At 37.9% G+C, this 17,387-nt stretch overlaps 2 protein-coding genes and 1 pseudogene across 2 annotated transcripts; all 3 read left to right on the top strand.

The window, feature by feature from the left end:
- Positions 6,545 to 8,857, top strand: LOC18789843 (serpin-ZX). Its single transcript, XM_007223021.2, has 2 exons — positions 6,545 to 7,125; positions 7,807 to 8,857. The coding sequence occupies exons 1-2, from the start codon at positions 6,736 to 6,738 to the stop codon at positions 8,578 to 8,580; spliced, it is 1,164 nt and encodes a 387-aa protein (XP_007223083.1). The 5' UTR covers positions 6,545 to 6,735; the 3' UTR covers positions 8,581 to 8,857.
- Positions 8,972 to 11,012, top strand: LOC109949996 (annotated as a pseudogene).
- Positions 12,730 to 16,807, top strand: LOC18789535 (nucleobase-ascorbate transporter 3). Its single transcript, XM_007225681.2, has 14 exons — positions 12,730 to 13,335; positions 13,876 to 13,973; positions 14,072 to 14,248; positions 14,383 to 14,483; positions 14,598 to 14,673; positions 14,765 to 14,824; positions 14,908 to 15,092; positions 15,202 to 15,298; positions 15,452 to 15,538; positions 15,707 to 15,765; positions 15,851 to 15,942; positions 16,033 to 16,110; positions 16,187 to 16,347; positions 16,466 to 16,807. Exons 1-14 carry the CDS (start codon positions 13,176 to 13,178, stop codon positions 16,682 to 16,684), a joined length of 1,650 nt encoding a protein of 549 aa, XP_007225743.1. The 5' UTR covers positions 12,730 to 13,175; the 3' UTR covers positions 16,685 to 16,807.

Raw genomic sequence — 17,387 nt, forward strand, 5'->3', positions numbered from 1 at the left:
TAATATGATATTAACTTCTCAATACCTCCAATGAATTTAGTCACACAATTTTTTTTTTAATAGCTAAAATGTTGCCCCTCTATCTCCAAAAGAAAAATGCTTCATTATTAGGCCTTGAATAATTAATAAAAATAAAGATGTCGACTTGTACTGAAATAATTCGCGCAGTTCATTGAATATAATTAGCTTAATCATTGGTTTCCAGAAAGTCTATCAACTCTTTCACTTCACCCTAATAGGACCCCCATCATTATATCGGCTTTTATATGTTTACAAGCTACTACACAGGTTGACAATTTGCATTCCAATCACAGCATGGGCTAATTGGTATGGTAATTAATGAGGCGGCCGGCCGGGCTGCAGGTGATTATTTCTCAGGCATACAATTGTTGCTTGCAAAGGTTATTAATTAGGTGACCTAATTAAGCTTTGCTAGTAGATTACAGTAGTCAATCAGATTTTGCCTTGGTGATTGGAAGTAGCACATTGCTTTCTTAAACATTTGATGAAGGTTCCTAAGTACTTGGTTTAACTGATGTCCAGAAAAGCCAAAACACACCTGAGTCATCGTAATTGATCAAAGTGCTTAATTAAATTAAGGTTTTAAATAAAGTATTATTTGGTTAGAGAGAGGCAAGAAATTCATTACCCTAAGCAAACAAAGGCTTTTGGGATTAAAGAAAGCGAGTTTGGTAAAAGAGGCACCTCAAAGCTAGTGATTTATTTGTCTCTCTCCTAAATGGCATCTTCTTCTTTCAACAGTTGCAATTAGTCGTGTAATTAAAAGGGCTAATCTATGCTCATGCCTTTTCCCGCATGCATGTGAAAACAAAAGGAAAGGGACACAAGATGTAGTAGCTGGTAAAGATGCCCCTTATATTGGCCATATAAATAAATCATTATAGAGTACGTAGCTCTGGCTACTCCACCTGCATGCGCATACATTTATATATCCTATCAGCCGTACATACTATTACGTTCCTCCTAAATCAATATTTGGTTATAATTAAATTAATTAAAGCACTTTAAAAGGGTGGGTGTGGAAAATTTTAGCGATGACCCTCAACTTAAGACATTCTTTCAATGTGCCCCTGATCTTTCAATATGCTTATAAAGCTCCCCTAAAAACGTGAAGACTCGAATGAAACACTTTTTTTACTTTCTTTCTTCTAATGATTTCTTTTGGGTACAATAAATAGTTTGCCATTGGACTTATTAGTCACGAAATTCTATAGTGAGGATGTCATATATGGACCATTCATGTGAACTTTCATATTAATCACATGCAATGGCGGAATTATGAATTTTTCAATAGATGTGTAGCTAAAAAATTTAGCTTAAAATATATATTTTTTCCTACTTACAATTTCTATAATTTTTATAGATGAACACAAAATGTGTGCAATAAGAGTATTTCATTGAAGAAACCATTATAGTGTATCTTACACGTTAAGGTTCATTAGTGCAATATAATCCCACAAGTACATCAATCCTTAGTAAAATAATCACTATCCTTGAGGTAAACCATTTCATATTTTTCCTAGAAAAAGCATACACATATAAGAGATTAACAAAGAGAACCCAATCTAATTAAAAAGACATTGGATACTTAGAAATGGCAAGTTGATGAACTATATAGGTATTTATCTATATATATATATATATATATATATATTCGATGGGTTGTACCTGTATAGTTTTATATATATTTCTTCAAAGAACTACTTGGGCTATAGTGGTTGTAGCTCTCTACTTAGTTCCGCCCATGCCCACATGATCATTTCATTAAACTTAAGTTAAATTAATATTTAGATAAATGATGTGGCTAATATGAAGGTACACATCTATGGTCTATATATGGAGCCCCCACCATAGAGCGACTCCTTATTAGTCACCCACCTTGCCTCCTCAAGCCATATATTATACAACGAGGAGCCATTCTATAATAGTGGTCATATCTAAGGCCCTTAGATGAAGCTCTATTTTTTAACCATTGGATTTCAATCCAACATGCCTCATTTGAATATAATTTTAAAGTCCAATTAGTCAACATTTTAAGGTCTAAGCTTGAAAGAAGCCCACAACTTGGTCTACTTGAGAGATATAACTAAAACCACTCAGTATAAGGGTAAATTTTACGCGCCTAAGCCCAAAAAGGAGCCCACAATAATCCATAACTCTAGCTTCATCACTGTCATCACCGCCACTATAGAAATCCTCGTCATCATTGACTCCGATCATGTTGAAATCGTTGTCTAATTACATTTCGTGGGTTTTTTTTATGAAGACCCTAAATTGGGAATCAATCCTAATTGCATTAAACTAAAGAGAGCTGGGATTGAGGTTGATTGGAGGAAGGAGAGAAATAGATGGAGTGACAAGGATGTAAACTAGAGGAGTATTGAGGGTGAAATTGGCAATTTAATTTATTTAAAAAGTATAGCTACGTGGCTATATTATTTTTTAATAAATATAATATGATAATTAAATAGTTTAGCTGATCAACTATACTTTTTAAATATATATTCTTTTCAAACAGTATAGCCCTAAGTCTCTTTCCCTTTCCCGCCTCATTCTATTCTCTCTTCGCTCTCTCCCAAACGACATGTTCACCTCACCACACCAACGATACTGACGACAATTCCTCACTTTGCCTACTCCACTAATTCTAGCTCAAGATCGCTTACTTAGGTATTTACGCCCACTTGAAGCTTTATTTTTTTTTATAAAAGAATTTTAGTTTTGGGCTAAGGATAGATGTTGTTGATGCTCAAAAATGGTTCGGCACTTTGGAGCCCAACTTAGTGATGATGTGTGATGGATGATGGGTGAAGGTGAGGACCTTCACCAAGTGTGTGAGGATTTGGGCAAGCGATAAATATACAGAAGACAAGATATACGTGGTTCACCCTTAATGAATGGGCTACGTCCACGGAGAAGTATATTCTCACTATAATAATGTATGTGTTTACATTTGTACGTGGGGTTGAACCCAAATATAAAGGGAAGAAGGGAGAAGCCCATGACTAAAGATAAAGCCCAGCCCATGGATCGATCCCTTCTTAAGTAGAGAGTGGTCTCCTTTTATAGGTGAGGGGGAGTCCACACATCTTGTAATATTCCAATGTGGGACTCTTTGCCTTGCTTAGATTTGCTTCTAGTTGCTTGGTCAGATATGGTATAAACAGATGTTCTTGTTGATGAGCCAGCGTGACGAGGCGTGGGCCTTGTAGGCCAGGTTGAGGCCCTATTTCAGAAGTTCAGAGAAGCAGTCGAGTTGTAACTGGCGTATGGCTGGTAGCTCTACGCCAGAGTACTTGATCTCTTGAATTATGGGGAGGAGCTCTTGGACAAAAGGATATGAGGTTGTCTGCGTTTCCTTTGCTGAGCCATGACTTTCTTGAGATGGCTATCATCGTCTTTAGAAGCTCCATCACGATCTCGCTGGTGAAGAAGTCTGTCACTGCCATTACTAATCGCTCTAAGCATGTAGCCGGTGAATTTTGTTAAGTTTGAGTTTGAGAGGAGGTTGCTTCTCTGTTTGAGAGCTTAGTGAGCTTTTTTATTTACTTATTTATTCTTTTAATCTTGTTTGATATTGTGACACATTATGGCGGAGGTTACTAATTAGTCAATTAATTATAGCTTTGCCAATAGATTACAGTCAATAAGATCTGGCCTTGGTAATTGAAATTAGCACATGCTTTCTTAAACATATAAAAGAGAAAGCTCAAGGTAAGGTAAACTTTATACAAAAATAAATGTAGATTTTGCAAAGACCCACCAGTGTAGTGGTTTGGAGCAATTACTCTCTTAGGTAAGATTATGAGTGTGAGTCTTAACATTAGTGTAATCAAGCCCGACTTACATGGTGTGTGGGCTGGGCGACAGCACAAGGCCCCCAAAAAAATGGGGCCTCCTTCCCATCTCTAGTCCAATAAGTATACTAGCAAAAAAAGTATTTTATGTGTGAAATTAATGTTTTTTGTGCTTTATTTTGAACTTTTTGGGGTCTTTTTCTTTATCTTTCATATAATGGGCCTCTTTTTATATGGGGTAATTACATTTTTGGTGCTTAGAGTTGAATTTAATTTTAGTCATTGAAATTTCAATTTTCCGATTTTGCTCATTATATTTGCAGTTGTTAGCAAATCAGGTACAATGTTTTAATTCCATGAGTTTCATTAATTAAATTTTTTTTTATATTAAAAATAAATAAATTTTAATGATTTTTTAATATTTCTAATCTTCTAGCCCAGTCCCCTGTATTCTACCAAACCTTCCTCGCCTCCCCTTGCCACTATCCCCACCCAACCCCAGCCACTGTCTTCCTCCATTTCTCTTTCTTTCTTTCTTTATTTCTTTCTTTCTCTTCACCTTTTCTCATCTATCTATCTCTCTCCTGCAAAATCTAGCGTAAGTTGAAACAAAACTTTGATTAGCAGTATTTCCAAATGCCTTGTGCTGAAAGTCTACTCATTGATCTCAGAATTTTCATATAATCCAATTAAATTGGCATCAACTGTTATGACTAGGGGTGGGCACGGTCCTGATTGGATCGGTTTCACCCACAGCCGAACTAATCACAATATGACGGTTTGGGGATAAAAGTTATAAGGAAACCGAACCAAACCAAACCAATTTAAGATGGTTTGTTCGGCCAGTTTGGGCATAAGCCCAATTATCTTTCTTTTTGAATTTTTTCAACACTGTTAGCTCAATTATAACAAACAAATTCACAACTTGCTTCATACATAAATCATTTTCTAGAGTACGAAACCATTCTAAAGCGCAAAATGTCATAAAACTTTATATTTCACTAACTAATATAGCTCAATTCAAATATTCATATATAGTTATTAACTAATTAGAGTATTACACATGTAAAATAAAATACAAATAAATAAATATACACATAAACGGTCTAGTTTGGTTTAGGTTGGTTTACAAAAGTTTAAAACCAAACCAAACCAAATCATATACGGTCCGGTTCAGTTTTTAAACCATTTGATTTTTTCTTAGTCAAAATCAAACCAAACCGATAATTATGATTTGGTTTGGCCGATTTCATCAATTCGCCCGAATTGATGCCCACCCCTAGTTATGACAATGCCACAAAGAGATCTTCTTTCCAAACATCAATTCAAACTCAAATATAAATCTACCAAACCCATAACCTTTTTTTCTTATGCATTTGAAATACCATCTTAACGAATTTATCATTACTACTCAAAAAGTTGGCGCAATTGAGCAAAATTCCAGTGAAACATGCATGTACAACTCAAAATTTGTGAAAATGAGACCAACCCAGATATCCAAACAGCCATGAAATCAATAAGAACTCAAAAACACAATCACAAAGAGCCAATCTTCAAAAAGAGAATGAAGACAAGAATTCAAATTCAAATCTATAAAGCAGTAAATAAACTTAATTTTTGGATAAAATCACTTTGTCCCATTCAAAGAAATGGATCTAAAAGCAAAAAAAAGTAAAGCAAAGAGCAATAGCGAGAGAAGAGAGAGAGTAACCTTAGGAGAATGTAGCGGGAAAAGCTAGGATAGGAGATCTAGGGCGCGATTCAGATCTGTGCAGTGCGGGAGCCTGGTTTTAGCTCGTAATTTTTTTTATATAATTAAATTGATGGAATTGAAACACTGGACATGATTTGCTAATGGCTGTAAATATAGCGACCAAAATCGAAAAACTGAAATTTTGGTGATCAAAATTAAATTCGAACATAACCCTAGTAACCAAAAATGTAATTCACCCTTTTTTTATATACTTAAACTAACCTACTTACCAACTAAGTTTTTAACATTTTATTATAATTTTTGTTCAAAATGAAGTCAGTGTTAAACAAAAAGGCCTCATTTTCATTTTTGCCAAACCTCCAAAATCAATAAATCGATCATGTATGTAGTGTATGTGAGTTTAATATATTATTGTTCATCTTAATTGGAAAAGTCCTTATAAAAAATAAAATAAAAAAGTGAAAGTAGGTTTTCATATGCACATAGAACTTGGGACATTCTTCCAATTCTGCCAATGAACTTTCAATATGCTTATAAACTCCCCTAAAAAGGTAAAGACTCAAAAGAAACAAAATTCTTTGAAACTTTTATTTTATTTTATATATGATGATTTCTTCTGGGTCCAATAAATAGTTTGTCTTTCCGCTTCGCGCCATATATGGAGAAATAAAAAGCCCAATTGGTCAACATGTCAAGGTCTAATTGTAATAAGCCCACTGAATTATCAGTTTAGTGTACATCTTACGCAACCAGGCCCAAAAGAGAGCCGAATCGAACCGACACCCATTCGGGACCCGCAGGCTATCCTTTGTTGTCCTTCTGCCCTTTTGGCATCTGTCTGTCTGATTCGTTTACACCCGTAACCGACTACCGACAACCGACACCCGACACGGAGAGTTCTACATGCTAATGATGACTGTACATGTCTAGTCAGCATATTAGCTGTAGCTGTAGATCACATGTATATCTTGTGGTCGGTTAGGAGTTGTTAAGCAATTGTATAAAGCTCATGTGTTTATGGTAATTGTTCATCAAGAAAATAAAAACAGAAAAGATCTTTTAGAAATTCCTATGTTCTGTCTCTAGCTTTCTTCCTCCTTATCTTTCTCTGCAAATTTCACTTTTGTCATCAGCTAATAAGCTTTTCCGTCTCGTATAGGCTGGAAACAATCGCAATTTCATCCGATCAAACGCACAGCAAGAATGGATCTAAGAGAAAGCATCCGCAACCAGAACGACGTAGCTTTGGGACTGACCAAGAAGCTACTTCAGACTGAGGGCAAGGAATCGAACCTGGTCTACTCGCCGCTATCCATCCACGTGGTGCTCAGCCTGATCGCGGCCGGGTCGGAGGGCCCCACCCAGGACCAGCTCCTCTACTTCCTCAAGTCCAAGTCCGCCGATCACCTCAACTCCTTCGCCGCCGAGCTCGTCTCCGTCCTCTTCTCCGACGGGTCCCCCAGCGGTGGGCCCCTCTTGTCATTTGCGAATGGCATTTGGGTCGACAGCTCTCTCCCTCTCAAGCCTTCTTTCAAGCAGGTGGTGGACACTGCTTACAAGGCAGCTCTCTCCCAAGTCGATTTTCAGACCAATGTAAGCTCCCTTGCCCCTATACCCGTCGTGGATTTTGGTCACTGGCTTACAATAAAATGGAACTTGGAAGTCTCCAACTTTTTTTTGCTGCTGCTGATGCTCTGTCCTACTTGTTTCATTTAATCTCCAATTGCAGCAAACTTCAATTAATTTTTTGCTACTTAGCCTGTCTGTGTTCATGCTAATAAGCTAATTCCACTATGAAATCTTATCACCAATTTCTTAATTAGTGTGGTTTTGCTTTTGCATAGCCTTTGCCCTTATGAAATCTTATAACAGACTGTTTGCTAATTAGTATTCGTGCTGATAATATGATTAGTCAAAAGACCCTTGGGATCGCGCAATTGCTGGTCTATAATGTTCCTCTTTTCGTTTAATAAAATGATTGACATTCTAAAATCGGTCGGTTTTGATTGGCGGGACTGGCAAGCAACACAATCCTACTAGTTAGTTTCTTGCAGAAAACAATCCATTAATTGCACTTTGTGTGTGTGTGTAAAGTATGATAGAATGATAAAATTCCTAGGGGGGTAAAAGCACTCCATAATGAGTTGAATTGCCCTTTGTTTCTGCCTTTCTCATTTAGTTAGTAGAATGATTGTTTTTCAGTGTGTTTTTATTACTGAAACAATAAGTATGCTGATAGCAATATTTCATAAATTATTGTTCTTGGTACTCGAGGCTGCTGAAGTGGCCTCTGGAGTGAATTCATGGGCTGAAAAGGAGACTAGTGGCCTTATCAAGGAGATACTTCCTCCCGGGTCAGTTGACAGCTCAACCAGGCTCATCTTTGCAAATGCATTATACTTCAAAGGAGCTTGGAACGAGGAGTTTGATGCATCAACAACAAAAGAGCATGACTTCCACCTTCTCGACGGGAGCACAGTTAAGGCACCCTTCATGACCAGCAAGAAGAAGCAGTTTGTAAGTTCCTACGATGGTTTCACAGTCTTAGGACTTCCTTACAAACAAGGTGAAGACAAGCGGCGTTTCTCCATGCACGTCTTTCTTCCAGAGGCAAAAGATGGGCTGCCATCTTTGGTTGAGAAGCTCGATTCTGAGTCCGGGTTTTTGGATCGCCATCTTCCCAAGCAACAAGTTGAAGTGGGTGACTTCAGACTCCCAAAGTTTAAGATCTCTTTCGGGTTTGAAGCTTCCAATGTTCTGAAGGGTCTAGGAGTGGTGTTGCCTTTCAGTGGTGGAGGTTTGACAGGGATGGTGGACTCTCCTGTGGGTCAGAACCTATATGTTTCCAGCATATTCCACAAGTCCTTCATTGAAGTGAATGAGGAAGGAACGGAAGCTGCAGCTGCTTCTGCTGGTGTCATAAAATTGAGGGGTCTGCCCATAACCACCGACTTTGTGGCCGATCATCCATTCCTCTTCCTGATCCGAGAAGAATTGACTGGAACGGTCATGTTCATCGGTCATGTTCTAAATCCCCTTGCAGACTGATTATTATTATAACATCTCCTGTACTAAGAGGAAATGTGTTGGTACATCAAGACCAGACTTTAGTATTAAAAAAATGTATGTTCATGTGCTGTATTTTGTTATTACCTAATTACCCGTACTCTCAGTAGCAGCCTTGTTTCCCATGTGGCTGGCGATTGTTGTTGGTTCTGCTGCCATGCCTTCAATCTATTGTAGAATCTTGATTCCAAATACTTATTTTATGATGTACTCTGTTTGACAAGAAGCTTTAGCTGAAACCGAGTGATGGTTTCCACAATTTTGGTTTAGTGCTAACTATCAGTACTAAGTTTGACATTTACAAAACAGTACCTTAGTTGTGTCAAAAACATTTAGAAACACATGTTTGAGGAGCGTGCTTTGTTTGTCTTGTCTTAAAATTTTCACAATATCTGAATCAAATTTCCAAGTATAATGCTTGATTTTCTATGTTGGGTACTTTTATTTTCCTTTCTTGTCTGCTTGATTCCGTTTTTTTTTAAATTTCTTTTCTGCTTGATTATGATTTGTTGAATTGTTGCTATTAATTATTTTGGTGTAATTCGGGTTATGGTCCAGCATTTTCCCGCTTTCTAATCACGGCCATCTCCTTCTTTCTTATCACTTCCCCTCCACTTCCTCCACCGTCAGTCAGCATGCTATTATATTAGCAAGCAAGAGAGAAAGGATAGAAATTTATCATAAAATTAATGCCTAAACGAAAGAACCTCCTACTAAATTAATCAAATGAAACAAACCCAATTAGAATTAGTCATCAGTTAATGTGGTGCATTCGACAAATAAATATACGTACATTTTAAGCAGCTAACAATCGAAATGTCTTCCCTTCCCATCCAAAAAATAAGGCAACAATGGATGATCTAATAAGAGAAAGCATCCGCAACCAGAACGACGTCGCTTTGGGGCTCAACAATAAGCAACTACTTCAGACTGAGGGCAGGGAATCGAACGTGGTCTACACTCCCCGCTGTCCATCCACGTGGTGCTCAGCGTGATCGCCGCTGGGTCCAAGGGTCCAACCGTCCAACCTAGGACCAGCTGGCAGCTGCTCTCCTTCCTCAAGTCCAAGTCCGCCGATCACCTCAACTCCTTCGCCGCCGAGTTTATCTCCGTCATCTTCTCCGATGGGTTCCCCAGCTGTGGGGGCTTGTCATTTGCAAATGGCATTTGGGTCAACCGGCCTCTCCTTCTCAAGCCTTCTTTCAAGCAGGTGGTGGACACTGCTTACAAGGCCGGTCTCTCCCAAGTCGATTTTCAGACCAATGTAAGCCCATGAAATGAAAGTCTCTAACTTTTCTTGCTGCAAGTCTTGGGGACTCTATCCTTCTTGCTTCATTCAAACTCTCATTGCAACAACAAGCAGCAAACTTTAACTAATTTTTTGGTAATTAGCCTTGTGTTTTCATGTTAATATGCTGCTAATGCCATTATGGCATTATGCAATCAATCTTATCACAGATTGTTTATTGATTTGGAAATTGCCTTTTCATTTAGTTAGTAAAGCAACTGTTCGTTAGTGGGTTTTTCTTAATGAAATAATATAAGAAGCATGCTGACAGAAAGCAAAATTTTCTAAATGGAGTGAATTCATGGGCTGAAAAGGAGACTAGTGGCCTTATCAAGGAGATACTTCCTCCCGGGTCAGTTGACAGCACAACCAAGCTCATCTTTGCAAATCGTTATACTTCAAAGGAGTTTGGAACGAGAAATTTGATGCATCAACAACAAAAGAGCATGACTTTCACCTTCTCGACGGAAGCACAGTTAATGCGCCCTTCATGACCGGCAAGAAAAAGCAGTTTGTAAGTGCCTTTTGACGGTTTCAAAGTCTTAGCACTTCCTTACCATTACCAACAAGGTGAGGAAGACAAGCGGCGTTTCTTTATGCATATCTTTCTTACAGAGGCAAAAGATGGGCTGCCAGCTTTGGTTGAGAAACTTGGTTCTGAGCCTGGGTTTTTAAACCGCCCTCTTTTCAGGCGTCAAGTTGAAGTGGGTGACTTCAAAACCCAAAGTTTAAGATCTCCTTTGGGTTTGATTTGTGGCTCAGAACCTGTATGTTTCCAGCACATTCCACAAGTCCTTCATTGAGGTGAATGAGGAAGGCACAGAAGCTGCAGCTGCTTCTGCTATTGTCGATAAATTGCAGTGTATGCCCACTGACTTTGTGGCCGATCATCCATTCCTCTTCCTAATCCGAGAAGAATTCACTGGAACGGTGCTGTTCACCGGTCATGTTCTCAATCCCCTTGCAGGCTGATTGATTCTTCTTGTAATATCTCATGTGCTGTATTTTGTTATTACCAAATTAGCTGTACTCTCGCAGTAGTCTTGTTTCTCATGTGGCTAGCGATTGTTGTTGGTTCTGCTGCCGTGCCTTTAATCTATTGTAGAATCTTGATTTCGAAAACTTATTTTATGCTATACTCTGTTTGACAAAAAGCTTTAGCTGAAGCTAATGATGATTTACAATCTCGGATCAGTCCTCCTAAGTTGACAATTACAAAAATAGTATCTTAGTTGAGACAATTTCATTTCTAGGCACATGTTTCTGATCCGAGTTTAAGGTGCATTGTTTGTCCTGTCTTAAAATTTTCACAATTTATGAATCAAGTTTCTAAGGATAAACGAGGTGTGTCCTTGAGGCCCTTGACAAAACCTTATTGATGGGGATTGGGATCCGGATATAGGTCATCAACCACACATACGATCACTGAAATCTAGGACTAGTGCAAATTCACATATATCATAACAAATTCATGCCACAAATAACTATTTTATTAATCATCAACATATATCCCCCAACAACTATTACATTAGCCTTATTTATAGGTTTTACAAGACTTTGGCACCAAGGCTATTTAGTCCAAAAGTTAACTAATTAATTATAAAATTACACATAAATAATAATAAAAAATCCTAAAATTACCTAAATAAAAAAATAACAATATATCATAAAATAACTAATTAAATAATAAATATTTATCCACCCCTATACTCCTGCATCACTTATGTACTCTTGTTGCATTATCCCTTTCTTTCAAGAGAGAAAAAGAAGAAGTGAGTGTGAAACAATGAAAAAAAAGGAGAGTAGGGTAGTCGCTTTCATTGGATTTGAAAAAAGACATATAGATTATTGTATTTTTGCTTGATTTTGGATTTTGGATGTATATACACATCACATGTACGGTTGATTACTGATGTAGATTTTTTTTTTTTGTTTTTTTTTTGAGATCCTTTCATATTGAAAGGGGCGATAGTATATTAAACTCACACACACAACACGGATACTAGGACTCGAATTCAGAACCTTACCTAAGAGAATAAATACTCCAAACCACTACACTAGTGGTCCTTTGCACTGATGTAGATTATTTAGTACATGGAAACGTTGTCAATTTTTTTTTTTAAAAAAAAAAAAAAAAAAAAAACAACAACAACAACAATCAACTTCTGCCGACCTCGTCTCGTTCCAAAGGACGGCGTGGGTTTCACGTGGCTGGCGCGAAATTTTAAATCCCTATAATGTTAGTTGTCACGCCCCTCACCCCATGCAATGGTGCACAATGTCACATGTAGGCATCATTTTGTTCCAATATTACAATGGTACCCCAGAGGAACACAATCCTGGGAAGGATTTTAAGCAAAGTGAAAATTACTCATGATAATCATAATTTTGTTGAAATTTTGCATTTCCTAATCACGATTAGACAGTCGGATAAGGCAGGACCTACAATATGATTAGACATCGGCTGCTGTGGTGGAGTGGTGACTCTCCCCTGTGCTACCGAAAGTGTTTTGCCTAACAAATAATATTAATTTCATTAAACGGTTAACGTAATGAATAAAATTATCATGGTGGTCGAAATCTTCAATCTTTCATAAGATAATTATGTCCGGAAAGCTACACCACAGAACCAAAAGGAGAGAGACACCAAAAAAAGGAGGAAAACGAAATGAAGGAATTGGCTTTTTGTTCATGGAAGAATCATCCCCTGGCCCCAGCTGAAAAAGAAAACAAACGGAATGGCATAATCGTTAATACGAGAAAATGAAATGTTAATCTGGGAAAGTGAAAGGTTGTAACTCTCGTAATAAGTAAGTGGAAGTTCCTCGAAGAGAGTTAAGATGCACGCGTTCTGTTCTGCCCATCCCCTAAAACAATTAATGGTTATGCTCCTCAGTACACGACAATCATAACGTAATCTAATCTCTTGCTACGAGTTCAGAGCACTCACCCTCTCTCTCTCTCTCTCTTCCCATGAGTTCTGATTTGCGTTCTGGTTTCTTTGTACTTTCTTAAGAGTTTAACTCGAAAGGAGCTTTCTATTTATTTTTTATTTTTCTTGCTTGGAAGATACCAATACAAAGACTTTCTCTTTCTTTAAGCAGAAAAAGAAAAGACCCTCTTCCAATCTCATTTCCTTTTTGTTTTTTCCGTTTCTTTATTTGATCGTGTCGGTGATTTACAGCAAGTACTAGTTGTTAAACCAAGAAGAAGAAGAAGAAGCTGACGCTTCAGAAATTCAAAAGAAAGAAGAAAGGAAGTGAAAGAGTGAACAAAAGCAAATCAAAAGATGGGGGAAACAGGCCACCACCACCAGCAGCAGCCTCCGCCAGTACTGGTGGCTCCGCCGCGATCTCAGATGCCTCTTGGGGCGGCAAGGGGTCCCATTTGGACTCCAACTGAGCAACTCCATCAGCTTCAGTTTTGCATCCACTCCAACCCCTCTTGGCGTTAGTCCCTCTCTCTCTCTCTCTCTCTCTCTCTCTCTGTTCTGTGTCTTCTTTCTGGGTTTTGACAAATTTTCTTCCCACTTAGATTGCTGTATTCTATATTCTTTGAAATCCTGCGGAAAAAGCTGGTTATTGGTGAAAGTTAGCTTCTTTTTTAATGGTTGGGTTTAAAATTAAAAGTGCATGCTTTTGGTATTGGTATTACTCTTTTAGTTTAGTAGTTGCATGTCTTAATCAGTGTGTTCGTGTTGTGGATTTTAAAGAATTGTTTATGTCATTTCTTGTGGGTTTAATTCTTTCCTGATTTGCAGCAGATCCCTTTTACCATATTTGGTTCCGATTCTCTCATCTATTCTGTTGTGTTCGAATATATAAGTGCAATGGATGTTTCATTACCAATTTCAAGTTATCCTGCTTAGCAGAATAGAATAGGATGTTACTTTAAAAAATATTTTAAGAAGTTGAACAGCAAATTTCCCCTGTTATTCCTATGATATGTTTTGGGATCAACTGCCATAACTAGATGTTTGCCTTTTGCAGCGGAAACATTCCTACTGGCTTTTCAGCACTATATCGTTATGCTTGGATCCATAGTTATAATTGCAAGTACTTTTGTGCCTCGTATGGGTGGGGATCATGTAAGTTATGTCCTGTATATCATAAAGATTATAATATATTAGTGATCACACACTTAGCTTTGATCTTAGTGTTCTGACTTTATTCTCCCTTTGAACAGGGTGATAAAGCCCGTGTGATTCAGACGATGCTGTTTATGGCAGCAATAAACACATTGCTTCAAACAATCCTCGGGACAAGGCTTCCAACAGTGATGACTGCTTCATTTGCTTTTACCCTGCCAGTGTTGTCAATCATCAATGATTATTCTGATCGGACTTTCAGAAGTGAACACGAGGTATGCAAAGCTCAAAACATGTTATTCAAAGAGGATAAATCACACTTTTGTATCGGCATCCGTGGTTTTGGAGCAATTTGACTTTAAAACTTTGAGGCAAAGAATATCTGAATGATCAATGTGTATGATTGCAGAGGTTTGAGGTCACAATGAGAACGATTCAAGGGTCACTTATTGTTTCTTCCTTCGTCAACATCTTCATTGGATTTAGTAAGGCATGGGGGAACTTTACAAGGTTCGTAATCATTATCTTGAGAGTGATGGCTAGAAGCCTACACTTGAAGTTCTATCAGGTCTTCATTATCCTTATTTTCTAACTATAGTGGCTTTTATTTTTCTCCTCTACCAGATTCTTTAGTCCCATTGTTATCGTGCCAGTGGTTTGTGTGGTTGGTCTTGGTCTTTTTGCAAGGGGCTTTCCACTTGTAATGTCTTCGATAAAACACTTCATTGCTTTCATGACATTCATAAGAATAATATCAAAACCATTATCTCACTCTCTGATGTTCTACACAGCTTGGTAACTGTGTGGAGATTGGCCTGCCTATGCTGATTCTGCTGGTCATTTCCCAACAGGTAATTAATTTGATCCAATCTGCCACTTTTTGTTCTTAGTCTATATCCTTAATAAGTTTAACGAGACTATGTTGTTTTGGCAGTATCTGAAGCGTGTTTTTCCTAGAGCCCATAACATACTTGAGAGGTTTGCTTTGCTTCTCTGCATTGGGCTTATCTGGGCATTTGCTGCTATCCTCACTGAGTCTGGTGCTTATAACAATGCTAAAGAGCAGACTAAACAAAGTTGCCGTACAGATCGCACTTTCCTTATATCCTCTGCTCCTTGGTATGTACAGATATCAGGGCTCTCTACTTGTGTAACGAAGTTAATAAATTCTTTTCAAAAGAATTTTCCGTTTCCTGATACATTGTTGATATTGTTGTTGCACATGAAGGGTTAGAATCCCATACCCATTTCAATGGGGTAAACCCATATTCAGAGCGAGCCATGTCTTTGGCATGATGGGAGCAGCACTTGTTACATCTGCAGAGGTTAGTATCTATTCTATAGACCCAATTTATTTAAACATCTCAAACATTTTTGGCATTTATACTGCCCAAGGCTCTTTTGACCTGCTTCACCTTTTTATGCACTTAGATATACTATGCACAATTTTTTATGGGTTAAATAATATTCTGTTGCAGTCAACTGGAACATATTTTGCAGCAGCACGACTTGCAGGTGCTACGCCCCCTCCAGCAAGTGTAATAAGCCAAAGTATTGGCCTACAGGTATTGCAAATACTCATGCTACTCCTTCCTCCCTCCCCTCACCCGTACGATGTATCTATAAATGCTTTAATAGAACTGAAAAGAAACCCTTATCAGACCAAAAAAGAAACCCTATATTGCTGAACAGTTAGATAATATGTGGTTCTATTTCTATATGTTCAAATGCAGGGTGTTGGAATGCTGCTTGAAGGAATTTTTGGTGCTGCTGTTGGTACAACTGCATCCGTGTAAGAAAGCAAACCCTTTTTACTTTGACATATCCGTTTCTAATGAAGATTAGGAATTTACTCGTGGCTCTAAATGATGTTGCAGTGAAAATGTTGGCCTCCTTGGATTGACGCACATAGGGAGCAGGAGAGTGGTGCAGATTTCAACTGCTTTCATGTTCTTCTTCTCTATATTTGGTTTGTTCCGTCCTACCATTTTGAAGTGTACTAAAGACATTCCCTGTGTTTACCTCATTGTGTTTGATAATGTTAATTTGTGCCTTTCAGGGAAGTTTGGTGCTTTCTTTGCATCTATTCCTTTGCCGATATTTGCTGCCATATACTGCGTGTTATTTGGGATTGTTGGTGAGTGATTCTGTTACCATTTTTTTAAATGTTCATTTATCATGAAAATTCTTACCTTGGTTTCCTCTATCTGCAGCTGCTGTTGGGATCACGTTCATACAGTTTACAAATAATAATTCCTTGAGAAACATCTATGTTTTGGGTCTTTCCCTGTTTCTTGGGATATCAATACCTCAATACTTTATCAGTAACACGACTCCAAACGGTGTCGGACCAGTTAGAACTGATGGAATATGGGTAAGTTACATAGACAATAGGCTGAATCTCTCTCTCTCTCTCTCTCTCTCTGATGATGATGATGATGATGATGATGGTTTTGTTTATCTGAAATACTACATCATTTTGATGAGTGCAGTTTGATGACATAGTGAACACGATCTTCTCATCGAGCCCGACAGTGGCAATAATCGTCGGGACGCTGCTTGATAACACACTTGATGCCAAGTACTCAGTTGATGACAGAGGGCTTGCATGGTGGAGACCCTTCCAAAGCAGGAAGGGAGATTCTAGAAATGAGGAATTTTACAGTCTACCTGTTAGGATACGCGAGTACATTCCCTCCAGATATCTGTGAATGTAGTACACAACATGTGTATATAGTATACTATGAGCATATTTGTTGTGTTTATGTGCATGACATTGAGGCTTGTGATTAATTATATATAGAACCATAAATCCCACTTGCCCCTTGCCCTTTGATTTTTTTTTTCTGTTATTTTCTGGGTAATTGAAATAACCAAAATGGTACAAGCCTAAAGGGCAAGAAAACAGAAACCAAACAAAAAGCACATTGTCCCTTTGCTCCGTTTTCAATTCTCCATGATCTGATGAAAGCAGTGGTGAGATAATGATGAAATCCATCAGTGCCAATCTTAATCACCAGTGATCTTGAATTAATATCGTGCACCACTAACTTTTGTTTGTAACAAAAACAACAAAACTATAAAGCAAATGTTACCTGGCCAGATTTTATATCATCAATATATTGTATAATCTATAATGTAGTCGTCGAAGACCGAGAATGTGAATGCTCTAAAGCTTCACCCACTGCCATGCACTGAAAACCAAGCTTGGAATTGACTAAAGAAGCGTCAAGCTCACTTGAGGTTCCATCTGTCATGGCTCCCACACGTTTTCTCTCTTTCTTCTCAATACGCGTTGCGTCGGCTGCTAATCTAAAACCCAAATCATAAAACGAAGAAAGAAAAAACAACAATAATCCAAAAATCTACAATTTTTATACTATCACTAAATTGACTCAATTTAAGTTATCTCCA

Source organism: Prunus persica, chromosome G1 (genome assembly GCF_000346465.2).
Source record: "Prunus persica cultivar Lovell chromosome G1, Prunus_persica_NCBIv2, whole genome shotgun sequence".
In the NCBI taxonomy this organism is placed as follows: Eukaryota; Viridiplantae; Streptophyta; class Magnoliopsida; order Rosales; family Rosaceae; genus Prunus; species Prunus persica.